Below are 19,417 nucleotides of genomic sequence, written 5' to 3'. Positions count from 1 at the left end.
GACACGATGCTGACATGGCACCTTGCTGACGTGGCGCCATACAAGCCTGTCGTATTGCTGACGTGGCACCACACTGGATTATCGTTCGCTGACGTGGTACCATACTGGTCAGTCGATCTTCTAACGTGGCACGTGCTGACATGGAGTCTTGCTGACGTGGCACGTACTGGCGTAACACGCGCCTTGCTGACGTGGCTCCATGTTGTCGGCGGTGTTTTGTTGACCTGGCACGCTGACGTGTCAGTCAATGCTGACGTGGCATATGGCGTGGTAGTGGTGATGTGTCTTCTTGCTTGCTTGATTTAAACCTATGCACATGGGCTTCTGTGTGTTGTGCTAGTGAGGCAATTTTATCCTTCTTTGGATAACAAGAGGAGCCTATGAGGCCCAATGAAGCATTCTTAGATAGGAGGAGTCTTATCAGGCCCAAGTAAGACCATTTTTGTTGTAAAACCATTATGGTCTCCCATTATTAGGCTTAAATTTAACTACTTGTGTCCCAACTTCTAGTGTAAAATATTATGGTACAGACATCGCTCCCTCTTAATCCATAACTAGTTATGGGTTAAGAAGTACGGGTTCCCCAATTCTACTGAATTTGCAATTTTCTGAAGTGTTGCATAACTCGTCCCCATGCGCGTTGATCGGAGTGTTATGAAACTCTCCCCCAGGAATGTAATGAATGCGCTGGAGTGTTATATATCTCCCCCCCAATTGGTTCAGGTGACATATAACTCGCCCCCAGTATTTTATGTGTCATGCTGCTCAATGCTCGCGCAAGGGTGCACTTCCCTGCTGCATTTTGCTCGGGCATGGAATGAAAAGTTGAGTTTTTCTGCTATCTTGAATTCGCGCAGGGGGCCAATCCTACTATTCAAGATGCGCGCAAAGTTGAGATGTATGCATTTTCAAATGCCTGGACAGGTGAAAATGTTCTCCACATTTTTTGATGTCCCATATGATGGGGATACAATTGGTATAGGGTAAAAATGTTTGAACTGTGCATTCACCCTATCTGCGAGGTGTCAGAGATGTTGCTGACAGTATACTTAGACTATACTGTTTTGCCATTTTGGGCTGACTGCGGATTTGAACGTCCGCAACAGCTTAAACAAGAACAATTTTGAAAAAGTGTGGAATACCAAAATAATGTTGAATTAAATTTCTGAACAAAAATAACAAGATAAATACCTACTGCTCGACAACAGCTTCCTCGTTAATACCTTTGCGTGGAAAACCCAGTGGGATTCAACCATCATAAAGGAAAAAGAGTGCAATACAGCTGGATTTGAGACTACTCCTAATGATAAAACTTCTTCAAGTAGAACGAATTCCATGGCTTCCATGGTTTTGAGTCTTTAGTGCCATCGAGGTTCCTAAGGTAGTAGGAGCCACGAGATGCTGGCCTGTCCACTATGTATGGAACTTCCAAGTTTGCTCCGAGCTTCCGACAGTTTGGTTCCATTGTGGATGCTCGGGTTTTTTTTAAAACATATTCCCCTGGTTTGAATGCTCGTTCTCTGACTTTTCGATCATAGCTCAGTTTGATTGCCTGCTGGTATCGGACCAACTGCTATAGGGATGTTTCTCTTTGTTCTTCTAGCAACTATTTATCCAAAGCCAGTATGCTGTCATTTTTCCCAGATTTGATAGCACGAGTTTTGGTAGTCTTGAGATGTACCTCGGTGCGTATGACTACCTCTGTCCCATAAGCCAGTGTAAATAGTGAAAATCCAGTGGATCTTTTTGGGGTCGTTCGATAGGACCATAAGACTCCAGGGAATTCTTTCGTCAATTTTCCCTTCTCTAGCCTTTTCTTGAGATTATCCATAATAACGCGATTGGTCGCTTCTGCCTTCCCGTTGCTCTGAGCATAGTAAGGAGATGTGAAATTTTGGCGAATATTCAGGTTCTTTCAATAGTCTTTGATCACCCCAAAATCGAGCTACTTCCCATTGTCTGATATTATCGCGTCTGGGATTCCAAATCTACAGACAATATTTTCCCATATGAACTTTTTGACATCATGTCTGGTAACGTGTACCATTTCCACTGGTTCGACCCATTTGGTGAAATAATCAGTAGCGTCTAGTACGAATTTAACGTATCCAGGATCTTTGGGAAGTGGTCCGACGATGTCTAGTCCCCGCATAGAGAATGGCCAGGGACTAAAACCTGGATGCAATCCGTTGGCGGGCCTTTTAGGAACTGGAGCATGTTCTTGGCATGAGACGCATTTCTGTGCGTATTCTTTAGCATTTTTTTGCATGTATGGCCAGAAGTATCCTTGGGAAAGTATCCTGTGCGTGAGACTTCACCTTCCAGAATGGTTGCCACATATTCCTTTATGAGCCTCCGCCAATATCTGTTGCCCTTCTTCTGCTGATATGCATCGCAAAAATGGCTCCAAAGCTATAGGTTTGCGGTACAGCTGTCCCTAGATCATTGAATATCTCCAATCATTCTTCTTCACTTTTGAAGCGAGATGCTCATCTTCTGGGAGTTCACTGGTTGTAAACTACCGAACGTAAGGTTGACGCCAGTCTGAAGTTTTTTCAGCAGGACTGCTTGAATCATGTATCAATGGACTTTCAACATCCATATTGATGTCAACGTTCTCGGTATTTCCCTGTGCTGATGTAGTTTCCCTCTTTCCCCCACTAGCGCGTTCGAGAGCCAGAACAAAGTGTCTGTCGGAGATGCTAGATAACTCTTGAAAATCCACTACCACGAAACGGGTGGTATCAGTTTCGACTGCGGAAGAAAGATATGTTAAAGCATCTGCGTGCCTGTTTTATAGCCGTGGTCGCTGCCCTTTTAAATAGAGAACTTTTCGAATTCATTTTCTAACTCCCTCATATGATCCAAATATAAGTCCATCCTCTCTTCCTTGGCTCTGTAGGTCCCCAGAAACTTGTTAACTACTAACATGGAATCAGTTACCAGATTCACATTATTCACATCTAACTGTTTGACAACCTTTAAATCGATAATTGCTGCTTCATATTCAACTTCATTGTTTGATGCTTGAAAACTCAATCTAGTTGCTTTCTCGATCCTCAAACCTTCGGGAGTAAGGATGACACATCCAACTCCATCTCCACCAACATTTGACGACCTATCAGTAAATACGGTCCATAATGGTTCAGGTGTGTCGACATCCATTGCGGACTCGCCCCCAGTCTGATCAGTGGCTGACTCTATGGGTTTGAACAACTCTTATTCTTATCCGATAATTGTTTCTATGTCGTCCACAGGAAAATCTGCTAGCAGTGCAGCAAGGGCGTGTCCCTTCTCTGCAGTTCGGGTTTCGTACATGATTTCATACGCCTCAAGAAAATTTGACCAGATGGCAAGTCGGTTGGAATCATCAGCACATTCCAGGATTCTCTTTAGCGGATATTCTGAGTAGACTACGATCTTCCTGCCTTGGAAATAAGGTTTGAGGCGACGAGATGCATGCAACAGTGCAAGTGCTATCTTCTCAATTTTCTTGTACCGTGTTTCCGCCCCCGTCAAAGATTTATTGACGAAGTAAACAGGATTTTCATGCGGATCCGTAACAAACAGCACTGCACTTACAGCGTTCTCCGTTGCAGCCAGATAAACTCCGATAGGTTTTCCAGTTTTTGGACTCACCAAAACTGGGGGAGTTGAAAAATACTGTTTGATCTCATTGAAATCTTTTTCGCACTCATCCGTCCAACCAAAATTCACCGCTTTATTCAAGACATCAAAGAATGGTTTGAATCGATCCGATGAGCGTGAAATGAAACGGTTTAAAGCTGCTAATCGTCCCGCTAGCTTCTGGACCTCCTTCTTCGTTCTTGGGGATGGAATCTCTCTGATGGCTCTGATTTGCTCCGGATTCGCCGCGATTCCTCTATGCGTCATCAAGTATCCAAGGAACTTTCCCAAGGATAGCCCGAGCGAACAGTTTGTTGGATTGAGCTTCATTCGATATTGCCTCAAGATATCAAACGTCTTCTGCAAATCAAGAAAATGAGACTCCTTTTGCTCATATTTCACTACCATATCGTCGATATATACTTTCATCGTCTTCCTAATCAGATCGTTGAATATATGGTCTACCAAATGCTGTTAGGTCACCCCTGCGTTCTTTAGCCCGAACGTCATTACAGTATAGCAGTAAACTCCTCTATCAGTCACAAATCCAGTATGCTCTTGATCTTCCTCGAAAAAAGGTATTTGGTTATACCCTGAAAATCCGTCCATGAATGACGGTCTCCCATACCCTGAGGTTGCATCCACCAAATCTCTTATCCGCGGCAGCGGGTACGGATCACTCGGACATGCTTTATTCAAATCAGTAAAATCGATACAGACACGAATTTTACCATTCTTCTTTGGAACGGGTACGACATTTGACAGCCAGCGAGGATACTTTACTGGTCGATTAAAGCCTACTTCCAACAGCTTTTCGACTTCTGTAGTAACTCTATCTTTTTTTCTTTGTGCCATATTCCTAATTTTCTGAAGAACTGGATGGAACTTCTCATCGATATTTAGCCTGTGGCAGGCTACATTCGGATCTATCCCAGGCATCTCGTTAAAAATCCATGCGAAAACGTCGGCGTTTGCCCTTAGCAATGTCATCAAACCATCACGTTCGTGTGCAGGCAGATCTGCCCCTACGAACGTTGTTTTTTCCTTCTCATCTCCAATATGGACCTCGATCAGTTTCTCAAATGTTGGGGGTTCAGCTGCGTCCTCTCCCATATATGATTCTGGAGGGAGGAGATTCTGTATTTGATATTACTGCTCGACTCGCATGATTTGGTTCCCGCTAACTTCTGACTTCTTGTACTCATCCATAGCACTCTCGTGACCCTTGTGGGCGGCCATCTGGTCACTCCTAACTTTCACGACTCCTTCAGGGGCAGTAAACTTCAAAAATTGATGATATGATGATGTGACTGCACCGATCTCATGCAGCCAGTCTCGTGACTCTCGTCCTACGATCGCATTGTAGGGATCTCTACAGTCAAGCAGCAAGAAATTTCCTAAAACGGACTTGTCAGCCACTTTTATAGGAATCTTCACTCTTCCAATCGCCTTTGTAACTTCGCCGCTGAAACCGATAATTGGATTTTCATCCTCTTCGATCAAGTCATGTGGAAGATTCATAGAGGAACAAGCTCCTGAAAAAAGTACGCTTACTGAGCTTCCTATCTGATGTACACGAAACATGCCAATCCAAGCAGTTATAGCGATAACATCATTGTGGGGAGCATATACACCTATCATGTTTGCTTCAGAGAACTCGATCTTTGTGCAGCCAAGCTCCCAAATTTCTTCTCCATTTCCATTCACAAAATCGAGATGATTTGTCAAATACCATTCTTTTAACTGCCTGAGCTTTCTCCTGGTTTCATCTTCCGATGCCCGCCTGGTTATTGAGTGGATCCTAGCATGGAGGACATTAATCACGTGTGCTGCGCCAAATAGCCCCGAACCTTTCCCAAAATCCTTTTTCACGTACTCTTGTAGATTTCCAGCGTCTATCATTCGCTGAACTTCGATCTGCAGATAGCGACAATTCTCAGTCTTGTGACCATGATCGTTATGATAGTTGCAGTATTTTCTCTTATCACGTTTATCACGTGTCTCTACTGGCAAAGGCCTAGGGGGCTCAAATCCTTGCTTATTTTTTCATACAACTCTGTCAGCCGTATGTTCAATGGTGTCAGCTTCATATCATGATACTTCTGATATCCAGTTTCCGTTCGTTCCCCTTGATTTTTCTCTCGAACTTCACCTTGATCACTATGATGTCTACTCGGATGGTTCTTCGACTTGTATTTCTTCCCATCATTTGGATGATTATACGATCTGTTGACATCTCTTGTCTCTCGAGATTTGGAATCATCCTCCACTCGAGCGTATTATTCTGTTCGATCATACAGTTCTTCTAAAGTATTTGGTGGTCTCTTGACCAAGGAACCGTACACACCTCTTTGATCATGCTGGTAAGCCTGTTTGTAGGCCGAAATGATGACTTGATTGTTAGCTCCATCCACATCGGCCGACTCTTGCTTGAAGCGTCGATTAAAATGTTTGATGCTTTCCTCCTTCCGAATTCCCAGAAGGAATAATGCATGGAATTCCTTACGGTCACGTTTTTTGTATTTGTAGTTAGATAAAAATTCATCAATCAACTTATGGTAAGTCCCGATCGACTGTGCTGGAAGCTGATTGAACCACGTTATTACTACTCCAGTTAGTGACTGTGGAAACATATTACACATCAACTCATCGATGTACTTCCATAAGGACATGGAAGTTTCATAGTGTAAAACATGTTGATCTGGATCATATGATTTCTCATCGAAATATGGCATCTTGGGAACCTGAAAATTCATTGGCGGCCGAAATTCTCTGATATTCAGTTTGAAAGGAGACCTAGAGGCTCAATGCAGCCTGTCCATCTTTTCCTCTCTGGAACGCTTTTTCGACATTACTTTCTCGATCATCTTGCAAAGGCGAGCTTCTGTTATTGTGTATACATCGCCATCCGAGAAACTGTCTTCCTGTTCATAATCTCGGTCCTCTGGAATATGATATTTAGATCACAATATTTTCCTTTGGGGTCCAGTGGGCTCTCTTCCAGATCTTCCTTGCTCCAAATGAGCATAGTAATCGGGTGAAAATTCTCTCTCATCGTTCCGATCTCGAACCTCATCTTCATCATTCCTGAGACGTTTTGAATGGGTGGTAGTTCTAGCCCCACTCTACTGAGTCGCAGCTAGCCGCGTCCCTTCTCGCCGGGGTTGTACACGCCTTCGTTTAGGTAGATCTCCAGTGACCAACAGATTTTTCTCTGGCCGATCAAGATCGATAACTTCTCTGTTGCAGTCTGCAGCGTGCGGGCTAACTCGACTCCAAGGCGCTGCCATACAAACATATCTATATGGTTGTTCAGATTACCAGTAATAGGTCAAGACTGGTTTTCACGCTCTAATCTCAAGAGAGCATTCTCTTTCTCCACCTCGTTCAGCCGATTCCGCAACGATTCTTCCTCTGTACTAGGAGTTGCAGTTCGTCCGTCTCGCGAGTCCAGTCGATCGTTATTCTTCCTTGACGGATTTTCGAATTCATGATCTATGTTTCCTCGAACTTGTGGGTTTTCCCCATCAACGTCCATTCCTTCGTTATCGATCACTGGTTGCTTTTCCCTTCTTCGATTCAGATCTGGAGTTCTGTCACGGAAACAGTCTCGATCTCGTCCACGATCCAGGGATCTGTTACGAGCATGATCTCGATCTTGATCACGATCTAAGGCTCTGTCATGAGAACGACATTTTGACCCAGCCTGTTTCCATTGGGTACTGCTGGGGCTTACTGAACCTCGAATTCGTGCCTTTCAGCTTCGCGTCTCCTGCGCTGTTGGGAATCGCTAACAGAATCCGCCCGTCGTGCAGTTTGTCTGATTACTGCCATAACTCGATTTGGTAAAACACGAATATCTTTTCTCGAAAAACCTTGGTCAGCGCCAATGTTTGTATGGTAAAAATATTTCAACCTCAAACACGAACGTAATGGTGATTTTGTTGAAGATCGATCCGCTGTTTTATTCTCCAAATGAACAGTGTAAGGGGGGTACCTGCAAAAAACCCTCTGATGCCTAAGTTAGTTAGGGATTTTTCACAGATAATTATATGGGCAAGATTGCATACCTTTTGGGTTTGTGAACCCCTGTATTTATATGATGCGAATTAGGTCCACAACTTAATTTTGTGATGAGTATAAATTGTAATTATTCCCCTGCATGCCTCCTTGTAATAATTTCCCTTCATGCCTCCCTGTGATAAATTGCATAACAGGCTCTTGCATGCCTCCTTCCATAAACTGCATAACTGTCCCTTGCATGCCTCCTAAAAGTTTCCAGAAACTTTCTCTATGGCTATGGGATTAACCAAGCCAAAAGGGTTGGCCCAATCAATTAGGTGTACACATGCTAAGCCCAAAGAGAGAAGAGTGCATAAGCCCACAGTGGCGCATAAATATCCGCAAGGCAAACAAGAGTTGGATGAAATATCAGCTAGCCCATGGTTCAACTCGGCTAACTCAGTGAGTCAACTCGGTTGGTGTAAAAATCCGCCAGTGTTCATACGTGGGGTGGAAATAACCTAGTCGCATCGAAGCTTGATGTACCGCGAAGCATAGGATCACTTATGGAGCTGCCGGACGAAACTTGGTATGGCCGCCGCCGGCGTTGGAATATACCAACGAAATATTCTTTTATGGATGACGTGGCACTCATTGTTGATGTGGCAGTCATTGATTCTCCATTGGAGCTGACATGGCAAGCTGACGTGACACGATGCTGACATGGTACCTCGCTGACGTGGCACCTTGCTCAATGGTCCTATACAAGCCTGTCGTATTGCTCACGTGTCAAGTGATGATGTGGTACAACACTGGACTATCGTTCACTGACGTGGCATGCGCTGACGTGGTACTATAATGGTCAGCCGTTCTGATGACATGGCGTGTTGCTGACGTGGCACCACCACCACCACCTCCGATTATCACCACCACCAACCACCGATTACCACCACCACCTCCGATTACCACCACCACCTATATATATAGCTTAATTTAAAACATTAACAAAGATATTCTCACAAACCCATTACTTTTTATTCTTTTTTGTTGAATAAATGAGCAGTAATCATCAAAATGAGTTGAAAATGGAAGTTGCAGAGAGGTTTAATGGAGTTTTTCTTTTCCATAGAAAAGTTCGGTTGCGTCGCAAAAAGTTCGGTTATCACGAATTATTTTTTTCTTAACCGAACTCAGAGTTCGGTTGATTCGCAAAAAATACTTTTAACCGAACTCCTTGTATTAGAACAACACAAGTCCATAAGTTCGGTTCCTTCGCAAAATAAGGATATCACCGAAATTTATTTTACGAAAATAATGAGAAATCCAAAAGTTCGTTTTGTTCGCAAAAATGTTAAGTTTTCTTTTTAACCGAAATCTATTATTGAAACTTCGTAACCGAACTTTACCTAATTCGCCAAGAAATAAATTCCGTAGTAACCGAACGTTTGCCTAATTGCATATATGCATATATAAGCCCAGTTCGGTTGATTCGCAAAATATGTTGAAGTTTGTGAACCAACTGAACTTCTAATACTAGGTTACTTTTAACCTGCTGTTCGGTTGGGAACTTGGTTGCTTTGAAGTTTGCGGACTAACCGAACATACCTTTGTAAATCTTATTACTAAAGTTCGGCTACCTGCGTGTTTGAAAAAAGAATATGTTCTTGACATTTATTAACCGAACTCCGTGTTCGGTTACCTGTTCTTCACACTTGGTAACCGAACTACCTGAACCTAGAAGGAATTTCTTATAAAAATTTATAGTTTTATGAATATTTGGACAAATTCAACCACCATTATCTAAGTTTGAAGCATACTTGGGTACCCAACTACTCTTCCTCAGGTTGTGGTTGGTAAAATCCATCATTTTCATCTTGAGATTGAGTTTGTGGGAAAATACATTCACCATCTAAGAAATAACTCATATCTAGATCATTGTGAAGATTAACAAATACTCTAGGAGAGGATGGAGATGAAAAATCAGTCGAGTTATCATCACTTTAATACTCAAGCTTAGTGAATTGGATTTTTTTTTATTTTCCATGTTTTTCTTCTTCATCTTCTCTAATTTTACTCTCTCAATAATTCTACTTCTTTAGCTTAATCATTTCACTAATCATTACCCAAAACTAATCAGGAGGGTAGTTTAGGTATTAATATAAATATCTAGATAAGAGGTGACCTAGATTTACTTCTAAATGTCTTACTAAAAATAGAACCATGGTCCCCCCAAAAAAACCATGGTCCCCAAAAAATCATTCATTCTTAGCTAGGAGTTGTCTTATCAGGCCCAAGTAAGACCATTTTTGTTGTGAAACCATTAGAGAAAATTAGGCGCAGGCCCAAAAGAAATAATATTCTTATTGCCAGGCCCAAGATTAATTTTTAGTTCCGTGACACCCATAATTATATGAAATTATGAAAAATGTATGCATAACGAGTTATGCATCAGGGGTATAACTGGCAACGCAACTTGGATATAGCATATCTAAAAATCCGCGCCTTGGAATTTTACAAATTTTATATCATTGGAAATATTTTTAAGAGAGCTACACAACGAGTACAAACAACAATATCAAATTTAAGTTTTTTGCGAAAAAATCGGAGGCGATTGTTCTTTTAAGCAAAATTTTCAAAAATTTGGTACATAACCATTATGCAGCCACCAAAAACGATGCATAACACATTATGCAGACACAACAAAAGATGCATAAAACGTTATGCAACCGTATTATGGTTCATGCATCTATTAATTTATGCATAACATGTTATGCATCCATTTCCTTCGATGCATAACACATTATGCATCAATTTTTTTAATTCAGTGCTTACAAAAATATGGTTGCATAATGCTTTTTGCATCCATTTTCTAGAGTGCATAACATGTTATGCAGATATTATTGTAGGTGCATGACAAGTTATGCAGCCTTTTTTTTGTTAGTTTCAATACTAACAAAAAAATAGCTGCATAACGTGTTCTACAACCATTCTCTGGACTACTATGAAAAAAAAGTTGCATAACTTATCATGCACGTACAATAATAGCTGCATAACATGTTATGCAACCATTTTCGGGACTGCATAAAAAATTATGCAACAACTTTTGTAGCTGCATAACAGGTTATAAAACTATTTTCGTAGCTGCATAACAGATTATTCAACCATTACAACCAAACATCAACACCAATATGACCAAATACTTCCTTAGCTTCCTAACCAACAACAACAACACCTCTGAAAAACGATAACTAAAACTACAAAGTACCATAACAACTATGAAAAACGCAACAAAACAAAAGCATTATAGTTCACTGAAATGCGAGATACCAACTTTTCAGGTTCAGGAAACTCTAACACATCTACCAACTGCGTGTAAGCTGAAACATCATCCGAGCAATCAAACAGCTCATCTCCTTGCAACAAGTTTTTCCATGAAGCTATCAGCTGCAACCCAGCAATACCGTCAGTTCCAGCTTAACTTCAATGACGTCAGTTCCATAATCACCTTCTCTGTCATCACACTTTAGTCTTATAGAAGAATTCACAGCAGACTTCATAAAGTCTGCATGTAACCGACCAGAATTGAGTTGAGAAGGAGTTTGAGACAATGTTTCATTTGTGTCAATGTTCTAGGACATAGAAGGAGAAGAAATTGAAATTAAAATATCTTAAGAAACTTGGTTGAATTCTTACCAGGGAAAGGCAGTGAACTCTCCCCATGGGAAATGGTTGTAGTTACACTTATCTGATGGCCACCAATCGATAATAGCACAAACAAAATGGTCATCAGTCTCAGCAAACTTTGTAGCACCCCTAACAACAACTGTTGCATATGTAGTTACTTGAGCAAAAATCACAGGGAGACAACAAGTATAGGGAAACAAAGGCCTCCAAAAAGCCATCACTAGACAACAATTACAATTCCTTCAAACACTAGGTAATTACTCAATCAATTTAGCTGCACGAAAACGATTAAGCTAGTTACAAATGATTTTCATAATTTTAATCAAATTTTTATCCAGAACAGTTCATTACTGCAATTTTTAGATTTAGAAGAACATTCAAATTTTAGATTTCTTTTTTTGTTTTGTTTTGTTTTTTTTTGTTTTGTATTGAAGTAATCAAATCAATCTTGATCTCCTCTTCATATATGAACAAAAAAAACAAGCTGATCTTTATGTTCAATCTAAAACAAAGGAAATGGATTCACACCAACATGATTTTTACAATAAATGAAAGAATTCAAGAAGATTGTTACCTCGTAAACTGGAAATTCAGCATCTGAAATTTGAAATCACTGTAGAGAATTGAAGTTGCTTCTTTGTGTCACTGTCTCGTTCTATTTCTTTACATTCTCATGTGCTTGTATTTTAATGAAAATTCCAACAACTCCCAGTTGCATTTGTTTTAGAACCTAGCTTCGCTGCTGCCGATTGATTCTTCTCTTGTACTACCAGTCGACGCCATGGATGAACCTCCCATGACCTGTTGTTGTTGGAGACGCCTGGTCTCGAGTGAAAGTATGAAAAATCCATTTCAGTTTGAGAATGAATTTCTGTTCGGTCTCTCAAATCTCCGCTCAAAACTCAGCCTTTGTTTATCTCTGTTCGTGTCTCTCCTCAAAGCATAGATCGAAAAACTAAAAAGCATAAATGCGAAATTGAAATCTAACTAAACCTCTGAAGATGAATGGGTGATTTTGGAGTTTTTAAGTTGATTTGGAAAGAAGAAAAATGAAAACACAATTTCTCAAAATTATGGGCTTGTACATAATTTTATTGCGCGGCTGTAGTTTTTTGAGCGTGGATTTCACAGTGATCTAAATCTAAAAAATGGGTGTGGTAGTAGTTTCCACAAACGATTATGGTCTCCCATTATTAAGCTTAAGTTTACCTACTTGTGACCCAACTTCTAGTGTAAAGTATTATGGTACAAACATATTGATTAGCTCAATTGTAGATGTAGGTAAGGTTGGCAGCAGGCAGTAGTCATCCCGTAATAGTATTACATTTGTGAATGCCTCCATTTCTAAATTCACGGTTACTCAACTAAAGTCTCATAATATTATACCATATATTGTGGATTTTGAAAGAAAGTGATACTAGGAAAGTCTATCTTCTCATTTTTTTTATAAGTACTAGGAAAATCTATCAGTTGTGAACATTAGTTGAGTAGTGAGACAAAGAAAGTGACTGGATTCATCTTTTTGCAAAAAAAGAACTTTAAACTCTCTGGAATGACCACTTTGTAAGGATTCCGAGCATAAAAAAAATGAGATTTTGTGAAAAGAAGTCGTGATTTTCTTTTGAACTAGTAATAACAAATTAACATGGTGTATAGTCGACTGTTCAGGTTTATGGATTCATGAATACTTGCTTATTTAGTTAGGGGACGGTTCATGAATCTTTTAAATAATTTAGGTTTGTGGGTTTCATGCACGATTGGAGGGTTTTTAAGCAGTAACCAGTTTCCACATGTTTCAGGGGAGATGTTTCAATTCTTGTACTCCCCTTTACTTTATTGACCTATCATGTTTGGATAGTCGACTGTTGTTCTTTGCTAACTCAGCACTTCTTTACGTATGAATTTTTTTTTTCCAAAAAAAAAAAACAAAAAACAAAAACAAAAAACAAGCATGGTGTGTAATTGTTTTATCTTAAATAAGCAATTTTGTGACGCGTAATTTTGACAACTCAGCCCGCGAGTAAGTGGCGTGGAAGGCGCGATGCGCCTATCGCGGTCCTTAAATTATTGTAATTTTTCTTGAATCTAGACACTACCCCTTAAAATTATTGTAATTATTGGTTATCAAAATTGTTTTTCACTGATTGAGGGTTGTATTTAATCGAAAAAAAGGTTGTACTTAGTCACTACCCTTGCACTTTAACAATCCTTTCCTCTTTTGAATTCTATGTTTCATGGGATTCGGCAGTTTTCTAGAAGAAAAAAAACTATTTACGGGTTTGATTGTTATTATACATCCTAAACTAAACCAACCTTCTCAGATTGAAAATCAGACTATAATTCTATCACAACTAAGTTATTGTGAACTATATATAAAGAAAACCACTCAGTATACAACATCGAAAACCAAAAAAATTTGGTACGACAAATTTGAAGGTCTCTCACGGGAAACTCAGATGCTAGTTTTGTAGATTCTCATGATCATAGTTACCATCCTTTCCTCTTATTCGTTATTCTCAAATAAATTGTAATATCATATTTTAGATCTCTTTAAAAAAAATGGGAGAATATCACGATCCATTGACGACTCCGCTATTAATCAACGTCAAGGAGGACCATATAAATATTCCGATTAACACAAAGCAAACCGACGAAGAATCGGTGTTGGATGATAAGGAAATTCAAGGAACTTCTACCTTCTTTAAAACTTGTTTCAATGGCATTAATGCTTTATCTGGTGAGTTTTATTTTTTTCTCTAAATTTCAATCATGTGATTTGATTTGCTCACATTTGTTTTTGTTCTTTTTGCCTTTTGAAATTATCATAACTAAACTGTTACACATCCATACAAAGAACAAGGATTAGAAATGAAATCCCTTAGTTTTCTCCTAAAGATAACTGATTTAATTGACCCAGCAAACTCCATTAGGGTTTTGGTTAGTTGACGGAGGTAATGCTGCAACATGGACTCACTTTTGTTAACCCTTAGCTAGGCCAGCTGAGATATAAATAGGACGAACATGCTACTAGGCTATGTTGTAAAAGGCGAGCGGCTAGGCAAGTCGCCCAAGGGACGCCTGGACAAAAAAAACGCCCTAGACGAAATAATGTGAACAATTTTTTTTTTTCTTTTCTGGGCACCTTAGGCGCACCTAGGCGCTAGGCGAGGTGAGGCGCCAAACCCATTGATGGTTTTTACCCTGCCTGGTAAGTGGCACCTAACACTGTGTCCCAATGTAGCAGGTTTGCATGCTGGAGTGCTTTTAAAGTTACGGTAAATGATTTCTCGAAAAACTATGATGAAGTCTGTGTGTAATGTATTGCTTTCAGGAGTAGGGATACTATCAGTACCATATGCGCTAGCTTCAGGAGGATGGTTAACTTTAATACTTCTTTTTGTCGTTGCGGCTGCAACATTCTATACCGGGTTACTAATGCGGAGATGTATGGATGTGAGTTCAAAGATAAAAACGTATCCAGATATTGGGGAGTATGCTTTTGGGAAGAAAGGAAGAATAATAGCATCTAGTTTTATGTACTTAGAACTGTATGTGGTTGCAACAGGATTTTTGATACTAGAAGGTGATAACTTAAGTAACCTGTTTCCAAACATGAGTCTCACGTTAGGTGGTGTTAAAGTATACGGACAACAGGGATTCGTTATGCTCGTAGCGCTTATAATTCTCCCATCAATGTGGTTGACTGACTTGAGGAAAATTTCTTATATATCTGCAACCGGGGTTTTAGCTTCGGTACTCATCATTCTTTCTGTCTTTTGGGTTGGTGCTGAAGATACTGGTTTTCGTGCAAAGGGAAGGTTTTTTAATTTGAATGGAATTCCTTCTGGTGTTAGTTTATATACCTTCTGCTTCTGTGCTCATCCCGTGTTTCCAACATTATATACTTCAATGAAAGACAAACGACAATTCTCCAAGGTATGGCATGAAGAAAATACTAACTTTTATATACCTTCTGCTACTGCTTAGGTGAAGAAAATACTAACTTCTATCTGGTTTGTATTTCTTGCAGGTTTTGCTTCTTTGCTTTGCGGTATGTACGATAAGCTACGCTACAATGGCTGTTATGGGTTATTTAATGTTCGGTGAATATATAAAATCTCAAATCACACTGAACCTACCAATTGACAAACTCAGTTCAAAGATTGCAATCTACACAACTTTAGTCACTCCCATTGCAAAATATGCATTAATGGCAACACCAGTAGTAAATGCCATTGAAACCTCTTCGGGGTTCAACTACAACAACAAGACCATGAGTCTTGTAATCAGAACCATGTTTTTAATTAGCTCCGTTATAGTAGCTTTAGCTATTCCATTTTTCGGGTATCTAATGTCTCTTGTTGGAGCGTTTCTAAGTGCAACAGCTTCCATTATTATTCCTTGTTTGTGTTACTTGAAGATCATGGGAACATATCGAAGATGGGGATACGAATTGGTGATCATCATTGGGATTATTTTGATGGGTATTTCAGTTGTAATTGTAGGTACTTATACATCTCTTAAACAGATTGCAAGTGAGTTCCATTTGAGCTTTTAATATCTTCTCCTTTTAAATGAGAGTTCATAATTCAATTTTGTATTGTTATCTACACAAAGTTTCTTAATCAAAACAATAAATTACGCGTCACTGGAGTAGCAGAATCATGTCAATTTACTCTCATTATTGTCTCTCTATTCTTCCTAATCAGTATTCCCAATTCCGTTAGGTGTAGTGGGCTGACGAATCTCTGGGAATTCAGTATCCCTATTGCCTTTCTCGACATCTCCAGATTCTCCACCATGCAAGCGACCGTTTTCATTATCAGAAGTTTTCACAATTTGATTTTTCATCTCTTCGTGTTTACTCCATAAAACAACATATAGTCCTAATAGTATCATTCCAGTTCCAACAGCACTGCACGCACCAACAATAACAAATTTAGTTCTCTAATTCACTCCAACAAATATATGGTGAAAAATCGGAATGTCAAATACCTTCCGACGTATAATTTTTCGTCTAGTATAGCCCAACCAAGAAGTGCAACCACAGATAATGCCAATGGGTTAAACATCGACACGTAAAGAGGGCCTCGTTTAGATATACACCATGGTATATATTACGATGAATGCTAGTGCCGATGCAAAACCTGCCTGAAATTTTTTTGTCAACCAATTCAGTTGTAATAATGAATGATGAATTCAGTGTACTGGTAAATATGAAATGATTAATGAACTTACACTGTGCAAACAAGCAACGATTCTGGTTGTAGATGCGAGTGACCATGCTGCGACACTGTGATCTTTATATAATCCAAAAAGCGCACACTGAATACTAGCCATGCCACACATTATAGTTGCTGTGGAATATGGTGCTACAAATGTTGCATTCATTTTTTATTAATCGTTAAATAAGATTATTATTAATTTTTTTTTTTTAAGCATGAACAAGAAATACTTACTTGTATGATAAACCAGATAGACCAACAAAGAACAGCTATGAAAACAAATACTGGACCAATGAGACCGCTAGATTTGCCGGCAGCAGAGTATTGTTCTGAGATTATTTTCTCTGCAAACCTCCAATGCAGAGTTGATTTTCCCCAGTTAATAAGGCTCCCTTTGTAAAATGACATTAACATGGCTCCTCCTACACAGACAACCGTTGCTAATACCTTCGCAATCCCTGAAAGCCTCTTTATACCGATTGTCTCCATTCTACACAACCACAATAAATAATAAATTAGCCACTATTCGCCAGTAGAGACACTAAAAAAGGTTAAAAAAATTAAAAATAAAAAGAAACGGGTTTTGCATATCAATGTACCGGAATGGGATAGCTATTATGAAAGTAGTTGCTGGTGATAAATTAAGCAACGCGCAGGCGATGGTTGGAGTCGAATTTTTGAGACCACCGAAATAGAAGCATTGATGCAATGTTCCCCTGCTCACCATTCAAATCCAACTTCCATTTTAGTTGAATAATCTTAACTATACAATACACTTAGAGAATAAGAAATTCACGAGAATTATGCAGCTCACCCGAACAAGGAACACAAGAAGAGCTGGAAGGCAGTATGTTTTGTTAACTTTGGCAACTTTTTCCTGTTATAGACAAGAAGAACAACATCTCCGTCAATGTTATCAGAACCCGACAGGCCCAAGTTTCCAGTCCGGTTCTGGATAAACTGAGTAATGCTGAAAGCATCTTTCTTTTTTAATCAGCATCCCTCCACCATTTCAATCTAACACTCCAAACCACTAGAAACAAACACTTGATGCGATATACAGATATCAAAAACTCAAAACCTTGCCATAAATGATAAAACAATTTGACACAGCAAATGAGCTGTGGGGTGGGCAACTCTGTAACAGGGTGAGACTAACAAAAGAATTGTGTGGTGGTATATAGAATGTTCTGCAACTCCACGTAGACATTTATACACTAGTAGATTTTTCTGAGGATAGGTAATTTCCTAGTGTAGGTTCTTATGGTTCCACTTTCCATGGATGCATGGATCAAATGAAATGTTCTTCTGTATTTGCCATATTTGATTTGCATTACATATCAAAATGTAAAACATATTGGTATAAATACTCATAATCTTAAAGCTATTACATCTCCATTAATGTTACGCGATTTAGCTGTAAAAATAAAAAGCAAAACAATATCAGTGACTTAATTATTTTTTTTGATCGGTTCAGTGACTTAATTATATATGCAACCAAATAGGGATTTTTGGTTGTAAAGGACATATATTCCAGAAAACCTAAAGCTTTTGGCAAAACACGCACAAATTTGATGAAATCGATGTTTGGAAAGAACAGAAAGCAGTGGAAGAACAATCGCAAAAAAGTGTAACAATAAAATCAGAACATATGACCTACAACCAGTCATACTCATGAGCAAACTCAAATAGTATCAAGGGAAAGACGAATTAGTTTAGTACCTTTCGAAGAAAAATGCAAAAGGAGCGAGGATGACAGTAGCAAAGATTTGTCGATAGGCGACCATGACATTAGGATGCATGCCAGTATAAGGGCCAACTTGCCTAATATATTATTACCCGCAGAAACAAATTGAAGCAAAATCATTGCTAAAATAGGCAACACATCTCTTGAATCCATTTTGATCGAATTTGTATATATTAGAAAGAGACGGATAAATAGAACGAAGATTTACAGGGTGTGAGTGAAGAGAAGAGAAATGAGTTGGGAAGGTACTTGTGGGACTGAAATACTTGTACATACACTAAAATCTTAAAAAGCCAAGATCTCAAATTTTTAATGGCCCATCTTAAGCACAGTAGATTCTACTTATGGAACTTATTAATGTTTCCTAAATATAAGCAACAATTCAAGGTCATTGTTAGGTAATATTTGGTTTACGGATATATTGGCACCAATGTAGTCGATCTCGGTCTATCTAGTTTTGGGATCGAGATGCTGATACAACTTTGTCTCTGTGAGATTTCCGTATAAAATCTCTAAGAAATCTCGGTTCTATTATATGGCATTTGGCCCATGTGTGCGGCCCATATATGTAACCAGGGTTAACACCCTAGCCTATAAAAAAAGGCTTGATATCTAATGAATAGTTAAAGATCATTTTTTTTCCTAGAATTTCTCCTTCAACACGTTATCAGCATAACTCTACCGCTGGTGCAAAATCTTTTTTCTCTCACTCGAGATCGTCGATAACTTCTTGAAGATTAGCGTAGTTCTGATCTTATTCTTTTCGTATTATGGATGCGTTACAAGATATTATTTTCTCAGTTAGAATTTCAATCAAATCATAATACGATGCAGCCTCCAAAAAAAATGATTTTAATGAAACTGTCTACCTTCAAAAAAAACCTAACTCATAACAACATCAAAAACCTAAATTTTATGAATTCTAACCATTGGATTACTTTGTATTTGTGGTAAGTGTTATATATTGTTCTTATTTATACAACGTAAAAATTTCATAAAGATCCAACCATGGGAACTGTTCTAAAGTACGTGATACTTCCATCCGTGTCCATAAAAATATTTATTAGAACAGCCATCCTGCTTCATATGAATATCTTTTTATTTATGTGTTGGATTACCTTGAAATTTTATT

General features: G+C 39.1%; 2 protein-coding genes and 1 pseudogene across 2 annotated transcripts; 1 reads left to right on the top strand and 2 right to left on the bottom strand.

Moving 5' to 3' along the window:
* Nucleotides 1-4,776: 4,776 nt before the first annotated feature.
* Nucleotides 4,777-5,529, bottom strand: LOC113280770. Its single transcript, XM_026529355.1, has one exon. The coding sequence runs from the start codon at nt 5,527-5,529 to the stop codon at nt 4,777-4,779; it is 753 nt and encodes a 250-aa protein (XP_026385140.1).
* An 8,199-nt stretch (nt 5,530-13,728) lies between these two features.
* LOC113278590 (amino acid transporter AVT1J-like) lies at nt 13,729-15,952 on the top strand. The gene is made up of 3 exons (XM_026527396.1): nt 13,729-14,050; nt 14,645-15,249; nt 15,344-15,952. The coding sequence occupies exons 1-3, from the start codon at nt 13,873-13,875 to the stop codon at nt 15,869-15,871; spliced, it is 1,311 nt and encodes a 436-aa protein (XP_026383181.1). The 5' UTR covers nt 13,729-13,872; the 3' UTR covers nt 15,872-15,952.
* Nucleotides 15,953-16,014: 62 nt separating this feature from the next.
* On the bottom strand, nt 16,015-18,438 carry LOC113280769 (annotated as a pseudogene).
* Between the last annotated feature and the right edge of the window lie 979 nt (nt 18,439-19,417).

The sequence above is a fragment of the Papaver somniferum genome, chromosome 5 (genome assembly GCF_003573695.1).
Source record: "Papaver somniferum cultivar HN1 chromosome 5, ASM357369v1, whole genome shotgun sequence".
NCBI lineage: Eukaryota > Viridiplantae > Streptophyta > Magnoliopsida > Ranunculales > Papaveraceae > Papaver > Papaver somniferum.
This window is presented reverse-complemented; position numbering and strand designations above follow the sequence as displayed.